Source organism: Piliocolobus tephrosceles, chromosome 14, assembly GCF_002776525.5.
Source record: "Piliocolobus tephrosceles isolate RC106 chromosome 14, ASM277652v3, whole genome shotgun sequence".
Lineage (NCBI taxonomy): Eukaryota > Metazoa > Chordata > Mammalia > Primates > Cercopithecidae > Piliocolobus > Piliocolobus tephrosceles.
The window spans coordinates 110,417,613-110,439,014 of NC_045447.1; the positions used below are offsets into that span (position 1 = coordinate 110,417,613).

A 21,402-nucleotide genomic window follows, 5' to 3' on the forward strand; every position below is an offset into this window, starting at 1 on the left:
GACATAAGGCAGCATGGCTGAAAACCCCATTGGTTACGACATAAGGCAGCATGGCTGAAAACCCCATTGGTGCCTTCTGCCAAGAGCGGAGGCAGCCATATTGACCCTAATGTCTTTACCAACTCTTTGAAAGAGGAGAACCTGCTTGAGAGAAAAGTATGAAAACTCTTAGCACACCTTTGTGTATTGGTATTTTTTCATCAGCTAAGGAGAACGACCGTCTCAGTCCTTCTGCAGGTAGGTAAGGCGTAGAAACGCATCCTGCCAAAGACACCCAGCCCTCTCCTCTCAGCATAACCCAGAACAGCCTGAACTTCAGAGAGAGAACTTGTGCCAGGCTTAACACTCCCTGCAGGGGTCACACGTTCAGGCCAACAGTCTGATCTTCCAGAATTTACTCTGCAAAGTTCCCATTAAGTATCAACAGCATTCCGGGCCTGGAAGAGCTTTAGGACTGCAGGAGAGACAGGGATGTGTCCACACAGCATTCGAAAGGGCTTGATTCAAATGTCCGGTCCTGTGTATTTCTTGCAATACTCTTATAGTGCTTAGGTGTGCTACAAACACAGCCTGAAACAGCGACAGAAGGTCTCACCTCTGCATGATCGTGAGGACGTGTGTGTAGCACCCAATGACTTGGGACACTGAGCGAAGCTCTTGGCCATCCAATGCATTAGCCAGAATCCTGTTGCTGTGGGAATTGGAGGTCTCACGTGTGAGTGGGGTGAGATCATTAAAGGGGGGGAATCTTAGGGGTACTAGAGTAGCAGTGAAAAGAAGGGGACATTTCTATCTATTTTATATAGTTCTGGTTTTACTGTGTTCAAGATTAATGTCAACACCAAATATGACCCAGTGTCATGAAGAGGTCATCTTAGTTTAAGTCCAGACGCAGCTAGTTGAGCCACTCTGGTTACACGTTCTAGCAGCTGAAACAGCAAAGTGTGAGCAGTTCTGAGAGCTTGTCGCACTTAGGACAGAGCTGAGCACTTACCATGTGAAGTCCAGGAACGTGATCTTGTGAACATCCTCCTTGCACAGGCCTTTCTGACGGCCATCGGTGACAAGAACCGCAGGGCTGTGCTTGCCCTGGAGCACATGTTTGCGCCCGTCCTGGACGGGGCCGTGTCCACTCTCCTGGGAGTGCTGATGCTTGCGGGATCTGAGTTCGACTTCATTGTCAGGTAAGCAGGCGTGTGCAAGGAGACATGTTTTAAAAATCATTGTTATTGAGCCGGGTACAGTGGCTCATGTCTGTAATCCCAGCGCTTTGGGAGGTCGAGGCAGGTAGATCACAAGGTCAGGAGTTCAAGAACAGCCTGGCCAAGATAGTGAAACCCCATCTCTACTCAAAATACAAAAATTAGCCGGGCATGGTGGCGGGCACCTGTAATCCCAGCTACTCGGGAGGCTGAGGCAGAGAACGGCTTGAACCCAGGAAGCAGAGGTTGCAGTAAGCCGAGATCGCACCACTGCACTCCAGCCTGGGCGACAGAGCGAGACTCTGTCTCAAAAAAAAAAAAAAAAATCATTGTCATTAGCTCAGGCGATCTTGGTTGCTTATTTCCCTCTGTATCTGGTAGACTGCGGCATCTCGTCATTGTGACTCTGCTTTCTTTTGAATTTGTTAACTTAGAGATACTCAGAGGTGTGAAGACAAGCTCTCTTCTAGAGCTGTCTTGGGGAATATCTTGGAAACAGAAGATGAAGGGTTTGGGACTGGCAGCAAGGACAATTCCACAGCTTGAAGCCGAAGGATCACCCAATAGGGGGCCCGTTATTGGTGTCTCAGGTTAGAAACATCGGTAGAAAGAGATGCCAGATTTAACCTATGCTCCCTCTCCTTCAAACCGTGGAAAAGAAAGCTTAAAAATACCTAAATTTGTCACCTGACTTTGTTCTTCTAAGAAGTGAAAATGATGTGCCCAGATTACATAGTCGAGTCCCCACAATTAGGAAGCGTTTGGCAATGGACTTTGGTGTCAACTCTTGGGAATCTAAGCCTAGTTTGGATCTCAAGGCAAGTCATTTCCAGTTGATGTAATTAAGAATATGACTTTGTGAAATATAAAAGAAGAGTGAGTTTTCCTTTTGAAAAGAATTTGAGAACTGCAGAGGAGGAAACGCTTGCTGTTCTGAGCGGCCTCCATAGCTTTGTGAGAGAGCTGCTCCCGGACAGAACCCTGCTACTTTCTGGAGCGCTGAGGCCAGAATCACCAGTAAGTAAAAGATAGTCCAGGATTAGAACCATGACAGGGCACAACCAGTTGTGAGAAATGATGGGTTTGTTTGGCACGCTTCAGTACTGCGAGGTGGTGTGTGCGTCAGAGAGAGAGACAGGCTTCTCATCTTCGAGTAAAAAGAAGAAGGTTTCCACTAGAAGTTTTAGCCAAAGTTTTATTACGGGAGAAAGATGAGTCCATTGGTTGGCCTGTGGCAAAGCCCACTGGGCAGTTTGGCATCGTGGAGGCTGCCTTCCTAGAATGAGTGCCAAGCTTGCTTGTTGCAGTTTTTGCATAGAGTGATGGTGAAGTGGAATCTCTCTAGACCAGCGCTTCAAACACCGATGTGCTGAGGAATCATCTGAGGCTAAGTGCAGGGCTGATTTTGGGGGGCGGGGGGCTGGGTCTGCATCTCCAGCTACCTCCCTGCAGTGTCCATGGAGCTAGACTTCTCAGCACAAACTACTGCTAAGCCAGCAAGCCAGTTCCTACATTCCTGTTTGCCAATACCAAGTAGATAGTTGCCCAACTGAGTTAAATGTTTTGGTCTATGTTTTATTTATTTTAGTTCTTAGTTTGATTTTAGCTTTTCCTTTGTTCTTAGTATCCACTCTTTCAGGCACTAACGTGTTATCGCTATGATATAAAAGCCCAATGTCAAGTAGAGTTTCCTTTGCATATTTACTTTCTCATTTAACACAAATATAACAAGCACCCCGTAAGTGCCATTTGCACAACAGCAAATAATGGGGACCCCCCATATCCCTCTGTGTAGCTTAAGGTCTTTTGGGGGCAGAGACGAGTTCACAGGCAAAACCAGGGGAAATGCAAGGTGTGCTGTGGTCTTGTGAGTTTACGGGAGGGTCTCAGTCAGCCTTGTGGGGGATGCTGAATGAGGACACTTAGCCTGAATTAGAGCCCCAAGCTGGAAACCTGGCAGCCGGAATCCCAGCACTCTCCTGTCCCCCGGGGTTGTTCCCGCCCAGAAGTATCAGGGTTCCTCTTTCAAGCACTTAAAAGGGCTTCCCATTTTCTAGAACGGGATGGATTAACCTGATAAAGGCCTCACCAAGGTCAAATACATGAGCAGACACTGTATATGCTAAGCCGTCAGAAATCTAATTGGCCTGTTTATGCTTCAGCTAGATGGATGGGATGCAAATGTCTTAATGTGGCTGCTGATACATGCCCCAGCCGAAAGTTCCAGCAGTTTACATTAGACCAAGACATTGGCTGCTTGGTTTTTACTAATGCAGTTCAGAAGTTTTGAGTGTTTACAATAGCTGCGAGGTATTTGTATTTTTGTAGGGATTCTCTCTCCTTTCATCTGATGTCAAAACACATCTAGACACGGCAGCACTGGTTGCCTGTTTAATTTTATGAACCAGAGGACCATTAACAGATAGATATCTTGCCTTCCCTCTTCCCAGAACATCCTGATTCTCTCCCCCACCCCAGCCCACTTCCATCCGAGTTGCCCTGGAAATCATTAGTTCCAGAAACGCATCCCTGCGCGGCGTCCGTGCCCTCCAGCCATGCAGAGTGTCTGTCCGCCAGAGGCTGTCCCTGGCTGACAGGTTTACCTTGGTATTCATGAAGGATTCCAGACCTTAGCCCTCAATGGTGGGAAAGCAGAACTACTTGTGCACTCTTCTCCTCTGCCATGGTGCTGCGGCCTTTATGTTTGAATTGGCTGACGCAAAACAAGAGTATTCAGAGATGCTAAATTGTTCAACAAAAGATTGGCCCGCAGAGCAGCCCCGCCATTGTGGAGCGCCCTCGCCCAGCACAATGCCCCAGCTCCCACAGAATGGGCAGCCTTTTCTTTGCAGAAAGCTGGTTCCTGTGTTCTAAAAAGGTTGCAATTGGAGCTATTTGGTAAAACTGGAACTCACAGAATTCTAGGCAGAAAGTTGTGATTAATGAAAGCCCAGGGAAAGCCTCACCTGATACGCTAGAGACTTAATTAGAGATTCTGCCGTAAGATGCAGAAGCATTTCACAGTGGATTAGCAGCCTGCAGAAGTGGGCTGCTTTTCCTCCTGGGCTAAATTGTTTGAATTCTACACCCTTCACTTCATTTGTTTGCTTCTGCTGGGTTTTCATGAGCGGGGCCCCTCGGCATTGTGTTTGTGCTTTCAGTCTGCCCAGCCATTCAGGTCGCATTCCATATTTTTGTGTTTGTGTAACACATTCATAAATAACATTACGTGCCATCAGAGTTCAGCAAATTAACAAACTAATTTTTTTTTCTTCCCTTCATGAACTAACACTCTGGGTTGTGGAATGTAGTCCTCAAAGCCATAAGGTAAAGAAACCAAAACAAAAGCTCACCTTGTGTTGAATGTGAACTGCGGTTGGATAACAGCTTCTTCAGCGGGGTGGGTTTTGGTCATTTCTGGCGTTGCCATGCTGCTGTGTTGGGCACACGGAGGGTGGCGCGATCTACCCTGTCACAGCGCCTGTTCCCGTTTCCTCTTGATCTCCCAGGTATTTCTTTGCTGTGCTGGCGATCCTCACCATCCTCGGCGTTCTCAATGGGCTGGTTTTGCTTCCCGTGCTTTTGTCTTTCTTTGGACCATATCCTGAGGTCAGTAGTGACGCGGGGATGTCCCATGTGTAGGCCGGCTGAGTGCTGTGTTTCCTGTGCCGCTCTTCGTTTCTGTACTTAGCTGTCTCCCCACTTGCTGGTCGTTCTTCAGTAAACATCTGAGGCGTGTCTGTTTTCCTCCTCGCTGTACCGGCTTTGAGGGCTGGAGGGCGGGTTTGGTTTGGTTCCTCTCAATCAACCTGTTGCAGCCTGGGTCTTACAGATCTTTGTACAGTAGATGAAGACTTTCCCCTTGAGATGCATAATCGGACTTCACAAGAGTAAAAAGTACACATCCCGCCTTTCCAGTGTGGAGCAGAGGACAGTTCTTCTGCTCCAGCTGCGGGACCTGAGGATCCTCCAGGTGGTAGAAAGGGGGAGGTTAATACGGCAGAGTGCGCAGGGCCCCAGGGCAGGGGACAGAGGCCCCTGATTAACACCGTGCTTTGAACTCTGAGCGTGGCCAGCAGGTAAATGGACAAGAACACTTGTAACATGGCATCCCCTTAAATAGGTGTCTCCAGCCAACGGCTTGAACCGCCTGCCCACACCCTCCCCTGAGCCACCCCCCAGCGTGGTCCGGTTCGCCATGCCCCCCGGCCACATGCACAGCGGGTCTGATTCCTCCGACTCGGAGTATAGTTCCCAGACGACCGTGTCAGGCCTCAGCGAGGAGCTTCGGCACTACGAGGCCCAGCAGGGCGCGGGAGGCCCTGCCCACCAAGTGATCGTGGAAGCCACAGAAAACCCCGTCTTCGCCCACTCCACCGTAAGTGACCCTGTGGAACGGGGGGGGTCTTCCCACCAAGGCAGTGGGCCCGGTGGTCGAGCGGGGCTCCTGTCTGCTCTGCGCAGCACATCACACAGGCAAATGGGATGCAGAGAGAAAGTACAGGCTAGGTCAAATCATAGGAAATGGCCAACAGTTAACTCTTTTCAACTACAAAAATGCTATCTTCCTGTGGTTTGATCTCATAAAGGATAAAAAAGGGGCAGGGGCCAGTAATGTCCCTGCACAAAGCAGTAGCATCTATCTTGTTCGGGGTGAGGACAGTTTGGGCTTCAAAGGCCAGAGATAAAACAGTCCTTGCCTTTCCCCGCTACCCCCCCCCCGCCTTAAGGTGCATGTCATTTGAGAGTGATACTTTCTAAAACTGTAGTAGTATTTTTATTGCCCGCAGAAGTAAGGTTTTTTTCTTCTCTCATTTCTGTTAGGTTTCATTGCCCTTGACACAGCATTCATTATTACTGTCTAAATACTTTACCATAGCTTTTGTGGCTCCAAGCTCATGTTCCAGGTGGCAGGAAAGAGCAGAGAGGCCGAGAACCACCCCTGAGTTCTTGGCCTTCAGGGATTCAGGAGGTCACCAGGAGCCTGGGAGCCCCTCCTCGGAGGTTCCAAGGACCTGGGTCCCTTCCTCCGCCCTGTGCGCCCTGGGATGGGCTCAGCCCGGAAAACTCAAGGAAGGTTCTGAGGCTCATGTGGCTCCACTGAGGACCCCCTGCTGTCCCTCCAGGAAATGGGTATTCCAGTCCCAGGCCAGAGCAGCCCTTCCGTGAAAGAGAGAAAGGCCAACCAAATAACCTGAATTGTCCTCCTCCTGCCCCCTGTGACGACCCCGCTGAGCTGCAGTGTGAATCTGGTTTTGTTCAGCAGGAGCCTAAAAATAGGTACAAGCTGAACGACTTTGAAGTTGGTCACGGTCCTTTTGATTGATGTGGCGACTGTGTTGCTCTGTGCTTTGTGTAGAGACGCAGAGACCAGATTCTTCACAATCAGACGAAGCGGGCTGCCCGCCACAGCCCTCCGCGCTGATGCAAGCGCCCTCTCTGCTCTCAAGGACGGGAGCCACCGGCCACACGTGGCTGTGGAGCGCTTGAAATGTGGCCGGGGCTACCGAGGAGCTGGATTTCGGATTTTAGTTCATTGAAACTTAATCAGCCACATGTCTGGAGCGGCTGCTGTGTTTGACAGAGTAGGCAGAGACAGTCCTGCCAGCGTCCTGCACTCAGGCCAGCCAGGGCTGCACACTTAGCAGCTTTGGGAGAAGAGCAGCTCAGGGCCTGCAGGACTGAACAGGGTGGGGGGCAGCAGCTTGGATGCTCTGACCACAGCCCACATTTATGGGCAACAGCAGTACGTGTCCAGCCAGCTGTGTCAGAGAAGGCCTGGAAACAGGATTCAAACCACACGCTCCTCTGCCAGGTCCTGGAGGTTCTTAGAAGAACGGGCTTTTCTTCTGTGGGGGGAAGGCCTCCATGGGCTCCCCAGGGTTGACTGAGTCTTTGGTGAAACCCAAGGAGGGAGGCGTGGGAGCTGCCGGGACCGTGCCCAGCCTGGGGCCGCACCCTCCCCCGCCTTCTAACCCACCCTCGCCCTCTGCAGGTGGTCCATCCCGAAGCCAGGCATCACGCACCCTCGAACCCGCGACAGCAGCCCCACCTGGACTCAGGGTCCCTGCCTCCCGGACGGCAAGGCCAACAGCCCCGCAGGGACCTCCCCAGAGAAGGCTTGTGGCCACCCCCGTACAGACCGCGCAGAGACGCTTTTGAAATTTCTACTGAAGGGCGTTCTGGCCCTAGCAATAGGGACCGCTGGGGCCCGCGCGGGGCCCGTTCTCACAACCCTCGGAGCCCAGCGTCCACTGCCATGGGCAGCTCCGTGCCCGGCTACTGCCAGCCCATCACCACTGTGACGGCGTCTGCCTCCGTGACTGTCGCCGTGCACCCACCGCCTGTCCCCGGGCCTGGGCGGAACCCCCGAGGAGGGCTCTGTCCGGGCTACGAGGGCTACCCCGAGACGGACCATGGCCTGTTCGAGGACCCCCACGTGCCTTTCCATGTGCGGTGTGAGAGGAGGGATTCGAAGGTGGAAGTCATTGAGCTGCAGGACGTGGAGTGCGAGGAGAGGCCCCGGGGAAGCAGCTCCAACTGAGGTGTGTGCCACGGACAAGGGCAGCCGAGGGACCTAGAGCCAGGCGGAGAGGAGGGCAAGGTTCTCCTGGGGTTCCCGGCATCGCCGAGGGGCCGCGGCACTCGGGCACGTCCCATGCTGGACCCCAGTGACCTTTTATGCCCAGAGCAAGGCTGATGTGCTCAAGTTTTGTCATCCTTGGGGAACCGGCCCAGCTGCACGCTGGGTCTCTCTTCCCCTGCTGCTGGCCTGCGGAGGGTCGGTGCAGCGCCACCTTTTACCTGTGCCAGTCTTTACGGAGGTGCATGCCACAGCAAATTGGTCACACGGGAACGCATCCGGGTAACCAGCCCCCAGATGAAGGGAGAGGTCGCAAGCGGCCCTCAGGGACCCCTCAGGCCCACACCGCACTCTCGTGATTTCTAATACCAAGATCACTCCCGCCTGCTTTTGTACTTTATAAATATGGACTCGCACACCTCTGACTCTGTTCAACTTCCTTTTTTGTTTCCTTTTAAAGGGTGATTAAAATCTGAAGCAAAGAGGCCAAAGATTGGAAACCCCCCACCCCCACGTCTTTCCAGAACTGCTTGAAGAGAACTGCTTGGAGTTATGGAAAAGATGCCCTGCACCAGGACAGCAGTTCACTGTTACTGTAACCGATTGTATTATTTTGTTAAATATTTCTATAAATATTTAAGAGGTGTACACATGTGTAATATAGGAAGGAAGGATGTAAAGCTCTGATCTGCGGCTTCTCCACGCCTGCCCCGGAGTGCGGAGGCCACAGCGGGGCCTGTCTGTATTCGAGCATTGGGCTCCGTGCCACAACCAAGCTTCATTAGTCTTAAATTCCAGCATATGTTGCTGCTGCTTAAATATTGTATAATTTACTTGTATAATTCTATGCAAATATTGCTTATGTAATAGGATTATTTTGTAAAGGTTTCTGTTTAAAATATTTTAAATTTGCATATCACAACCCTGTGGTAGTATGAAATGTTACTGTTAACTTTCAAACACGCTATGCGTGGTAATTTTTTTGTTTAATGAGCGGATATGAAGAAAGCACGTTAATCCTGGTGGCTTCTCTAGCTGTCGTGTGCGGTCCTCTTGTTTGGTTGTGCGTGTGAACACGTGTGTGAGTTCACCATGTACTGTACTGTGATTTTTTTTTTTGTCTTGTTTTGTTTCTCTGCACTGTCTGTAACCTTTAGTAGGCTCTGACCTAGTCAGGCTGGAAGCGTCAGGATATCCTTTATTACTTTGTGCTGGTGAGGGCTGGCCCTAAACATCCACCCAATCCTTTCGAATCAGCCCAGCAAAAGCTAGACTCTCCTCGTGTCCACGGTATCTCTTACGATCGTTGGCTGCCATCCAGGACCCCAATTTGTGCTTCAGGGGAATCAGCTCCTTCTCCCGGATCCTTGTGATGGATGCTGGAACCTCAGGGTGTGGAGCTCACATCAGTTCACCATCGTGGGTGTTACAGAATTGGGTGACATGCCTAGTGCTGAGCTTTGGCTGGGCTGTGAGAGTATGTACACTCTAAAAAGGTGCAGCATTGTGCCCCTCTTGCAACCAACACACACATGACCCCTCCCCCAACACCCCCAAATTCAAGAGTGGATGTGGCCCTGTCACAGGTAGAAAAACCTATTTGGTTAATTCTTGGCCCACAATCACCCAGAAACGATGTTTTGAGTCCCTGTGGTTTAAACTCCCTCTCTTAAATGGAGCAGCTGGTTGAGGCTTTCTGGATCCGTTTGCGTCTTCTTTAAAAATAAACGGTGAGCATGCTTTGTGGTGGTGCGGAGGCAGGCATTCTGCAGGATAAGAGCTCCAGTGGGGTTCGTGCACCAGCGTTTAGGGTGCGCACTTCCTAAATAAATCCAAACATCGTCTCCATGTTCCCCGTCATTAGTGCTCTTTCAGTGTGATACGGGAAAGCAGGCGGGTAGATACACCCCACTGGAGGAGGTGGGCAGCGGCAGGTCTCAGCCAGGCATAGTTTTTAAGTTGCTTCTGTACTGGTTCTCTTCTTTTGCTCTGAGGTGTGGGCTCCCTCACCTTGTAGCCAGAGACCAGCACATGGCAAGGAAGCACCCAGTGTCGGCTCCCCGTCCAAATCCACACCAGCGCCTTGTTACAAGAAGTCAGAGGAAAGGGCCGGGTCCCTGCAAGACTGAAGCCTGAGCTACTGTGAGGCGCTCACGAGTGGCAGCTCCTCTTATTCCCTTTTAAATTACATGGGAAATCTTAACGGAAAGGTAATGGGCCCCCAGAAATACCCGCAGCGTAGTGACCTCAGACCCTGATACTCACCACGAAACTCTAAGATGCAGATTGGGAGCTGCTTGTGGCTGCTGGCTGTGTGTGTGTGTGACTCTGCTGGGGACCCTGGCCACCCCCTGCTGCTGTCTTGGTGCCTGTCACCCACACGGTCTGCCGACCTCACACCCAGCTCTGCTCAGAAAGCGTGTCCTGCGTGGAGAAGGGACGATGCGAAATTCTGAAGTCGACTTCCCTCTGGCTCCTGGCGTGCCCTCACTCCCTTCCTGAGCCCAGCTCGTGGTGCGCCAGAGCCTGTGCGGCCCCTGACTTCTGCACGGTGTAGAACTTCCTCCCATAGTCACATTGGCAAAGGGAGAACTGGGGGGCTGGCAGGGAATTAGAATTTCTCTCTCTCTTTGAATAGTTTTATTTTGTCTGTCCTGTTTGTTCATTTGGATGTTTTAATTTTAAAAGAAAAGAACTTTGCTGATATTTATAATTTTGTATCATAAGAATGTTTTCCTCTACAGTATTTGTCATGCCAGTTTATAACAAAAAAATGCAGGGATTTTATTTCTATTGGAAACATTACAGCTATGTTTTACTTTTGGACAGAATTTTTATTTGTATAGAGTGCTTACTAATGTTAAATAGTTCAGAGTATATAACATTCACATTGAGAACTCATGGTAGGTTTTAGGGTAAGGAGTTTAAAGGAAATAAATATTCAAACTGGGTCTCATTGCCAATTTTGGTGGAAATGAGTTTGTGTCATTTCAATTACAAAGATAAAAGTATGCCATATAATTTATTTATATGAAGATTTATTTTTGTAGTGTACATAGTAGTCATCAAGTCTTTTGACAGAAGTATATTTTTAAAGAATTTATATGTGATGAATCCGCAATGTCTGGAACTTGGCCGAGACATGAGTGGGGCACAGTTTCATTGTAAATTACAGCAAGGAAAGAAAATGTTTACCAGTGTTAAGAGAGAGCAGAGTGGATATTCATGCGATTGTCAAGTGTTTATCAGTTACCATTGGTGACCTAGCATGCTTCTCATTTCAAACCTTGGAAGGTGAAAATGTACAAACTCTCTAAATATTAATGTTCAAACACTGATAGAAATTCTAACATGAATAAAAAATAATATAACTTGTTGGTTATATCTTTGTTTGTAGAATGCTTTTTTCCTTAAAATACTTGGGAGAGGCGGTTAGTGTTGGAGCCATCAGAAACCTGTTTCATCTTGCTGACCTTGTGACACTCTTCTTTTTTGCTCTGTCTGATGGAGACGGTTTTATGTTTTTCTCCTTTTTGTTTTGTATAAATAGTGGGTACAAGCATAGCTCTGTTACATGGATGTATTACAAAGTGGGGGCTGAGCTTTTAGTGTGACCATCATCCAGACAGTGTACATTGTACCCATTCATTCATTTCTTATCACCCAGCCCTATTTTTGTTTTCTCATACCAAGAAACTTCCTAAGTTAACCATCAAAATTAGTCCTTCTGTCATCTCTCTTAGCATACTTATTTCCCTTCTGTGATGCCTAATAATGAGGGAACATAAAGCCAAATTAAAAGATGATCCTCATCAGTGAAGGTGTCAAAGATAATATGGAACTGATTGAACCTGATAAAGAACAGTCATTGAGTGTTTCCTGGTAAGCAATGATTTCATCATAGGTATGGAGAAAAATATGGCCAGGAATATCATGTCCATGTTACAGCTGTGTAAGCAAGGAGTGCTGGTGGGCCTGAACTCAAGGTCCCATTGCCATGCGTATGGGTGAGCTGCAGAGAGGTCAGCGAGCCACAGCCGGCTGGCCATGTTCTGTTGCACAGGTTTACGAGGAGACGGCCGTGCCTGTTGCAGCACATTTCAGTAGCTGCCACACAGACTATGGTCTGCGGAGACTATGATATTTACTATCCGGCTGTAAGACCCCTGCCAGTCCATCTCTAGACAAGGTAACATAGGCCAGTCCTCGTCAAGTGTGGTCCATGAATCAGCCAGCCTTGGAAACTCGCTAGAAAAACCGAATCCAACATCGCCCCAGACCTACTAAGTCAGAATCTCGGAGTGAGGTCCAGGAATGTGTGCTTCAGCCATCTGTCCTGGTGGTGGTGACACACCAGCGGAGGTGATCCCAGAACTCCAGCCGAGTGTGGCCAGGCTCTATCATCTGGCTTCGGCTCCTGGGCCGGTGCGGGCTGGATCTGGAAACGGCACAGAGACTGACTCCACTGTGTAGTTCTTTCACAAAACACATGCTCCTCTGCGGGTGAGCCCAGGCCAGAAGCTTGGCTCTTATGTCTGCGAGTCCAGAGTGACGAATCCCCTTCTCAGTGCTCGCCCCATGGTGAGGGAGGACCTGGGTGGAGAGTACAGGCCCCTTTCCTAGAGGGGAGGGGGAGCTAGCCAGGCCAGACCCACTGCCGCCCTTCCACGGAGAGGGCTCCCTGTGCCCCACTTGACTGGCTTGGGCAAGTCTCTTAAAACCCCAGAGCCTGTGTGTCCTCATCTGTAAATTAAAGACATAGGTATCCCTTGAAAACTTCCGAAGGGTGGCAGCAGTGATGCTGGTGACAAGGTCTGGACCTCAGGGACTGGCCAGAGTCATCTGAGTGAGAATCGGACACCCCCGTCCTGAGGACGCCACTCTGAACCCCAGTTCAGTCACCAGCTCTGCCTCAGGGTTCCCATCTTGAAAATGACAAGGGCTCCCCATAGAAAGGATGGGCAGTGCTACGGGAATAGTTCGTGTTTACTGAGTCCCTCGTGGGAGGCATTTGAGGTAGCACAGCAAACTCTGACCAGGTAATGTTCAGGTAATGCAATGTCCTCAGTACTACACATAACAGATAATTTGGCTCATTTAAGTTACAGAAGAGTATGTGCCCCCTGAATCTGAACATGGAAAATAGTAATTGCATGAATTGGAATTCAAACTGGGACAGGCTTTCCCCAAGACATGTTTAATACCCACCAAAATGGCCGTTTGCCACCGTCCAATTTTATATTCTTAATTAGCTAACTAGCTAACTTTTTAACCACGTTGGCCTAGGGAGAAGTTTTTAATCAGATTTGTGCCCCCAAATCCACCATATTTATTCAGGACTTAGGTCAACATAGAGCTCCATTTTTTTTGGCACAACAGATGTATTTAACAGCGTTGTGAAAGCTGTGTCCTGCTACGTTTCGGCAGCAGCCCGTTGTAAAGGCAGGTGTTTCATTTTTGGTAACTGGTAACCGACCTCCCAAAAGGAGAAGTGGAGATGGTCTATTAATCATCTGAGAAGAATATTTGCCAAGTTTTAATTACTTTGAATGAAGGCTGTGCATAATGAGAACATGCCTTGAACATGAATCTGTTTCATCCTTTGCACTGTCGTGACGGAGGGCATGTCAGGTACTATTTTCTGCATAGGTTCCCTGCCAGGAAATTCCAACCACTGCCACCAGAAGGATCTGGAAGGGATATTCCAGCCTGTTAGGAACACGTGGGCCTCAGGAAGGGTGAACTATAGAGATGACCCAAATCAAGCTTGGTGCGCATGGGAAGCACATACAGAAAGCGTGCATTTCGACACCACGAGGTGGTGGGTATATCACGGATTCCTGCCCGCTCTCAGGGGGGTCCCTTTTTTGGGGGGGGGGCAAAAGGAACGGGGCCCTCGAGGTGACAGGCTGTAGAGAAAACCAGTTTTGTGAAGATGGTGTTTGCCGAGAATGAGTCGGTCCCCTGCGAGCGGTGCCACCCTGCAGAGACAGCCGCAGCCGCAGCCACGGTGCCAGCACTGCCATGCGAGCACGTCTCACAGGTGACCCTGGAACGGCATGGGTTTGCAGTGCATGGTCCACTTATACATGCGTCTTCTTCCCACTCTGCCCACCCTGGGGCAGCAAGACCGACTCCTCCACCTTCTCTCCTCCCCCTCCCTCTTTTTTTCTTCCCTGTCTCACTTTCCTCCTCCTCCTCTTCTCCCTCATCCCCCCCACCTACTCAACGCGGAGACAAGGAAGATGAAGACCTTTGTGATGCTCCACTTCCACCTAATGAACAGTAAATAGGTTTTATCTCTTCCTTATCAGTTTCTTCATAACGTTTTCTTTTATCTCGCTTGCTCTACTTTAAGAATAAGTATGTAATACACGTAATATACAAAGCGTGTGTTAGTTGCCGTGTTATCGGCAAAGCTTCTGGTTGGCAGTAGGCTACCATCTTGGAGTAGCCTAGGTCTTTGAGTCAGAAGTTATACATGCATTTTCAACTGCTGGGGGATCAGCACCTCTAATTCCCACATTATTCAAGGGTCCACAGTGCATCCCACTTTCCTGGAGAGTGTTGTCCTAATTCATCTGCTTCCCATCCACAGGGCTTGAGGCTGAAGATATAGGAATGTGATGTAAGCTACCAACAAGGCAAACAATAAAGTTCAAGAAGTAAAGCAAGCACACGAAACACCTAAGCCAACAGCACCATCTCTCAGGGCAAACTCTCTCTTGACAAAATTGCTTCTCTCCACAGCCTCTTGCTGGAAGGGCCCTGTTCCTTTTGCCCCCGCAAAAGGGAATTCCCACAGAGCAGGCAGGAACCAGTGATAATAACACCTCCTCATGATGTAGAAAGGACAACAGCTTGTATTGCTATGGAAAGGGGGATGGTAGATAATAACCTGTTTTATTTTTATAAGGAAAAATTCCTGTAGTGGGAGAGGGATTAATGAGCAAGTTCTAACTGGTGAGTTACTATGTAATAATGAGGAGTGCAGCATGAAGCCCAAGTCAAGATGCCAAAGAACCCTCTTGATAATTACAGACCTCTGTTAGCAGCAGTGGCCGGTGGACTTGTGTTGAGAGCCTATTTTACAGAAAGAGGAGAGGAAAAGCAAGACAAGGCAGGAATGGAGACCACCAGCAGGCTCTCTGCTGTGGTTTAAGAGCGAGAGCAGAACTATCCATTGGTGAGGACTGGGTCAGACATCAGAAAGTGAGGCCAAGTCAGGCGTGGTGGCTCAAGCCTGTGATCCTAGCACTTTGGGAGGCCAAGGCGGGCGGATCACGAGGTCAGGAGATCGAGACCATGCTGGTGAACACGGTGAAACCCCGTCTCTACTAAAAATACAAAAAAAATAGCCAGGCGTGGTGGCGGGCACCTGTAGTCCCAGCTTCTAGGGAGGCTGAGGTAGGAGAATGGCGTGAACCTGGGAGGCGGCGGAGCTTGCAGTGAGCGGCGATCGCACCACTGCACTCCAGCCTGGGCGACAGAGCGAGACTCCGTCTCAACAAAAAAAAAAAGAAAGTGAGGCCGGTACTGGGGAAAAGACCAAGGTACCACCACAACCAGGAAAAGGCCATTGAAATTAGGGAAGAGGTATGAAAAACGATAAAATGGAAGGGTGCCAAGAGACAAAGACCTTCTCCTTCAAAAAAATCCATGGACTGCAAGAGCAGTGGCCAGCCCCGATCCTTATATTGTGACCATGCGGTGTCCACAGGCACACTCGGCCCTTCTGTCAATAGATGCTTTTGCATTTCTCACACAGCTTCCATTCACATGGCAGCATGGTAGGTTACCATGAATCATGGAAGCTGGTCATGAATCATGGAAACTCATCATCAGCTGTAAGAGATCTTTGCCATCTTGTATCCAGGAAGCCTGGAGAAGTGATATGACACGTCCAGTGTTAGCCAACAGCCCCGGGCGTTGGGTCAGATTGAGAACCTTGATCTCTGGAGTCCAGTCCTGTGTTTTTCTCTTGTAGTGTCCTTGTTTTTCTCTGTTTGTTTCATGTTGCTAATTCCAACATTATGGTGACCGCCGTCTACACAACGACTCTAGCAGTGGAGTTTCCGAGCCTCTCAGCCATCCATGTGTGTACACAGCATCACATGCAGACGGTATATGTTTGCTCTAAAGGCAAACAGCTGCAGTGGAGGAAGCAATTAGCAAATTTCTGAATTATCCTTCTGATTCCACTTAAATTCCAAAAGCTAATTGGCCAAAATGTTCCTCCTTAATTAGAAGCAATTAATATGTGAAACCAGGTTTGTATTTCACAAGAGAGTGTGCATTTCACGATTGAAATCGCATAGTTCATTTACTAATGGCCTCTAATGGCCTGTAATCATAAGGCAGACACAATTAAGGTGGGATTTTCAAAGTGTAAGTACGGAAGGAAGCCTGAATGTATGAATTATTCTTCTGCTGCTGAGAATCCACTTTGAGCTGTAAAGTATCCACTGAGGGCTATAAAACATACATCATGCATGCACACCCTTGCCCAAACACATCCACATGCATAGGCAGTCCTGACCTGTCACCTTTGACCCCTTCTGAATTCCCTCCTCTCTACTCTCACTCCCTCTCCCTGGGAAGACTTGTCTTCTCTCCCTGACTCCACCAAGACACCCACTCCCCGGAACCAATGCCAATAGAAATCTCTCCTTGATAAAAATGCTGGTAGTCGGACCCCATCTTGGGTAGCAGTAATACCAATAACCAAAGCCACCGTTTCCTGCTCAGTATGTGCCATGCTATAGCTTCTCTCTCTAGGTGAACCCAATAAATAAGATGTTGGCAGAGACTAGAAACGAGCAGGAAAGAGCGCGAAGATGCAGGAGGAAATACGAAAGATGAGAAAGACAGGGGGCAGGGCGGCGAGGGTGAGAAATAAGGAATTTTGGAGGTGAATCCAGAAGGACAGAGGAAAGGGCCGCGCTTGAGTTAGAAGAAGTCAGCAGAGTTGAGGCAAGGACAGGCATTTCTCACTACACCACCCAAGTGGTTTTTATGAGAAAGGCGGTGTTCTAAAGTGAAAGTAGAAAGATGGATCATTAAAATGCAGCGTCTTTGTTTTATGTACTGATGTTTTCCACTGTTTTCCTTTCATTGTTCAAAATCAGAGCATGATAGATGTGTTTAGAGTAGGGTCCACAAACTGCAGCCCGCAGGCCAAATCTGGACCCAACTTGTTTTGGTAAATAATGTTTGCGCAACACAGCTCTGCCTATTTATTTATGTCTCGTCTAGGCCTGCTTTTGTGCTATAATGGCAGTTAAGTGGTTGCAACAGAAACCACATGGCCTGTAAAGCCTAAAACATTTACTATCAAGTCCTTTAAAGAAAGAGTTGCCATCGGTCCCTGATCTGGAGCCTAACATCTCCGCGCCAAACCAAGCAGGCACTTTAGCCACTGTAGAGACCGCAGGTGGTATTTCTTGCTACTCCTCAAACACACCAGGCACTGTTCTGCCTCAGGGCATGCACTGCTTCTTTCCTGCACCTGTAATACCGGTCTCCCAGACAGACACGTGGCTCATTCCCTTATGAAATTCAGGTCTTTGTAGAAATATCGTCTTTTCATTGGGACCCTGACTGACCACCCAGTTTAAAGTTGCAAATCCAGGCCGGGCGCAGTGGCTCGCGCCTGTCATCCCAGCACTTTGGGAGGCCGAGGTGGGTGGATCACGAGGTCAGGAGATCGAGACCATCCTGGCTAACACGGTGAAACCCCATCTCTACTGAAAATACAAAAGAAAAAAAAAAAATTAGCCGGGCGTGGTGGCGGCGCCTGTAGTCCCAGCTACTCGGGAGGCTGAGGCAGGAGAATGGCGTGAACCTGGAAGGTAGAGCTTGCAGTGAGCCGAGATCACGCCCTGCACTCCAGCCCAGGCGACAGAGTGAGACTCCATCTCAAAAAAATAAAAAATTAAAAAAGTTGCAAATCCAATCCCCACCCCCCCCAAAATATCCCCTCTTCCTTTACTACTTAATTTTCTCCACAGCACTTACCATTGTCTAACATCCTTTATATTTTGCCAATGTATTTGTTTCTCTTTCTTACACTACTAGAATAATGTCCACTCTTGGAAGACAGGAATTTTTTACTATTGTATCCACTGCTTATTCCCAAAGTCTAGAACAGAGCCTGGAACATAGTATTCTCGGTTTAGTACAGTATTTGTTTTTTTAAAAAATGAGACCTACAATGCGTCTGCAGTATTATTCCTGTTTCACAGATGAGAAAGCTGAATTCTATGAGGTTAAATGACTTCCCAGAGATTGCAGTGCTAGTAAGGGTGAAAGGCAGCATGGATTCCTGAGTTTGCTAAAGGATCGCAGTGGGAACGGTGTCTGGAGCTACTGGTTGCTTCCACTGCTTGCTCATGCTGAAGCTAGCTCAGAGCGTAGCATCCTGCCTAGACCCAGGCACCATGCTAGGTTCTGTACAGGATAAAAACATGAATATGACAGTTCCTGACAAAAAGAACCTTAAAATCTACCTCTTTCTATTTCTATAAATATACATGATCTATAAAACATAAGGACACATATGTGCATTCTTATTTTAGTGTGCTTTATTTTTTATTATGAAAAAATTGTAAACACACAAACAGCATAGAATAACAAAGTCCCTGTATCCACCACCCGGTTCTGACAATTAGTAACAATAATTCTGTTTCATATGTCTCCCTTGAATTTTTGGCTATTTGCTGGAATATTTTAATGCAAATTCCAGACAGCACACCACTTCACCTGCAGTTATTTCAGTATATATCCCAAAACTGAGGAGAACTTTTTAAAAACCTAATCACCCACTATTATCACAGCAAACAGAATTAACAAGAATTCCTTCACATCAAGTCATATCTAATTCACACTGAAATCTCCCCCAATTGTCCCAAAAATGTCTTTGTGTGTGTATTTATTTTCTTCTATTTTTTGATGTGAATATTTATTTTTGAGATAGAGTCTCACTCTGTCACACAGGCTGGAGTGCAGTGGTACGATCTCGGCTCGCTGCAACTTCCACCTCCCAGGTTCAAGCAATTATCCTGTCTCAGCCTACCGAGTAGCAGGGATTACAGGTGCCCGCCACCACACCTGGCTAATTTTTGTATTTTTAGTAGAGACGGGGTTTTACCATGTTGGCCAGGCTGGTCTCGAACTCCTGGCCTCAAGTCATCTGCCTGCCTTGACCTCCCAAAGTGCGGTGATTACAGGAATGATCTACCATGCACAGCTGATGTGAATATTTCTATAATAAACCTGTCTTGTTTTGTTTTGAAACAAACAAAAAGCTACAATTTGTTATGTTATGAAGAAACGTGTAAGATAAAGTAAGGTAAATGCACAACTAAGTTATAATATATAATATGATGCATTATTTTATTTTATTTGTTTTTTATAGAGATGTTGGTCTCACCATGTTGCTCAGGCTGGTGTCAAACTCCTGGGCTCAAGTGATCCTCCTGCCTCAGCCTCCCAAAATGTTGGGATTACGGGAGTGAGCCACCATGCCCAGTCTATGATGCATGATTTTTAAGAAGGAGTATATTAGGTACAATGAGACTCAAAGGGATGGAAAAGATGTCCTGGAAGACGTGGCATTTGAATTTGGCCTTGAAAGCTAGGATTTCAGCAGACAGAAATTGTGGGAAGGGCATTATCAAATGGAAAGAAGAGCTTGAGCTAAGTCCCAGAGGATAAGAAAGTAGAGGTGGCCGGGCGCAGTGGCTTGCTCCTGTAATCGCAGCACTCTGGGAGACCGAGGCGGGTGGATTACCTAAGGTCAGGAGTTTGAGACCAGCCTGATCAACATGGTGAAACCCTGTCTCTACGAAAAATACAAAAATTAGCCGGGTGTGGTGGCGGGCACCTGTAATCCCTGCTACTCGGTAGGCTGAGACGGAATTGCTTGAACCTGGGAGGTGGAGGTTGCAGTGAGCCGAGATCATACCACTGCACTCCAGCCTGAGTGACAGAGAGAGATTTTTGTCTCAAATAAAATCAAATAAAGTTTGTTTGAAAAACAAACAGCCCATTTTGCAGGAGCAGTTGCCACTCATGAGCCGTGGTTCTGAGTGTGGTTCTAGGACTGGCAGTTTCAGTGCCAAGTGAGAAACTGCTAGACGTGTAAACACATAGGCCCCATCCCAGCCCCACGAAGTCGGAATTTCTGTGTTGGAGGCCCAGAAATCTGGGTTTCAATTAGCCTTCCAGGAGATTCTTAATCTTCTGAAAGTTAATAAGTGCTCCATGTAAGGTGCACTGGAAGAAGGTGACGTTGAATGCTAAACTGAAGACAGTGGCCATTATCTGATTGCAAAGCAGTGACACCTTCTCGAAGACTGTTGAACAGATACGTGATCGTACCTGTGATTTAGAGCTCCGCCAGATGCATGAGAGGTGCAGACAGAGAACCTGGAAGTGGGAAGATCATAGGAACCTTTTATATTGGTTGCAAAATGGAAACAAAAAAGCAACCTGTTGTTCATCATAAACGTGTTTCCCAACATCCATTCACTGTTCGGGTCCCCATAACCTAATTTCCTTCTAGAGCAACCATCCCATTTCCCACTGTCAGTCTGTTTGGTTCGGACAGTGCTGCCTTCCTCGCAGGGTCCGGGATTGGTCATGTGACTCGGACTGTCCAATAAGAGTATCACATTCTCTTGGCCAACGTTATTGGTTTAAGGATAAAAGCATGGACCAGTCAGAATGTGTTACATGTTGTGACGCTTTGTCTGAAACACAGAATGTGCCTTTCCATGGGTCTTTGATCTAAAAATCTTCAGCCTTCTTAAGGGAAGTGAGGATGGGGGCCTTTTCTGAGAAAGGAACAAATACAGCAGAAAACAGATTCAATGAAGGAAGAGAGAGAAGTCAACTCTGATCACATCACTTGAACCCTGGGTCAAGCTGTACCTAAAGCTAAATCTATTTCTGCCAAACTTTCCTTTCTAACGGGCTTTCGTGCTCAGGGCAATTGGAATGAGATTTTTTGTCTTGATTGACCCAAACTCAGTCATGGCTCTGGACTTCAGATAAGGGAGTCACAGATTCATAAGATGTTGGCAGGCTTTGGACTATGATTCAGAGACGAGAGGGAAAGTCACGGGCAATTGACAGTGTTGCAGGATGGATTCCATGAGAAGCAGGCTGTGAGAGGGAGCATTGTGTGCAGGGAGAGCACCGGGGGTGGTCCCGGGTCAGCGCCTATGGGGGAGTGAAGAAGCAGCACTGCGCCCTGGGGGAAGTCAAATTGCCATGCGGCCGAGCCTATGAGGAGCTGAGATGCCCGTTGGAGTTGGATCAGGTTAGGGCAAGGAGGCCAGAGCCTCATGCCCTCACACTGACCGTCATTGGATGCAGGCGGCCACCAGGAGACGTGATCTTGGGCCAGATCTTGGGTCTCTCTTCCATACAGTCTCGAGGAAGGACTCAGCTGACCCACTGGCCAGCGCACCCCTGCAGAGGGGACACAGTGCTGAGTCAGGGTGTGGGCGGAGCGGGGACAGGGTGCTGAGTCAGGGTGTGGGCGGAGCCGGGGACACGGTGCTGAGTCAGGGTGTGGGCGGAGCGGGGGACAGTGCTGAGTCAGGGTGTGGG

At 48.5% G+C, this 21,402-nt stretch overlaps 1 protein-coding gene and 1 pseudogene across 8 annotated transcripts in view; both read left to right on the forward strand.

The window, feature by feature from the left end:
* PTCH1 (patched 1) overlaps positions 1–11,591 on the forward strand; it is a 74,787-nt gene extending 63,196 nt beyond the window's left edge. For all 8 annotated transcript variants that reach the window (XM_023185249.2, XM_023185246.2, XM_023185245.3 and 5 more), the window contains 5 exons: positions 1,042–1,184; positions 4,712–4,811; positions 5,326–5,580; positions 7,198–7,747; positions 8,246–11,591. In XM_023185249.2, the coding sequence (XP_023041017.2) occupies positions 1,042–1,184; positions 4,712–4,811; positions 5,326–5,580; positions 7,198–7,746 (1,047 nt within the window). In that variant the 3' untranslated portion in view covers position 7,747; positions 8,246–11,591. The remainder of the gene's footprint in view (positions 1–1,041; positions 1,185–4,711; positions 4,812–5,325; positions 5,581–7,197; positions 7,748–8,245) is intronic.
* A 2,129-nt stretch (positions 11,592–13,720) lies between these two features.
* The window catches only part of LOC116418434, a 32,423-nt pseudogene continuing 24,741 nt past the window's right edge, over positions 13,721–21,402 (forward strand).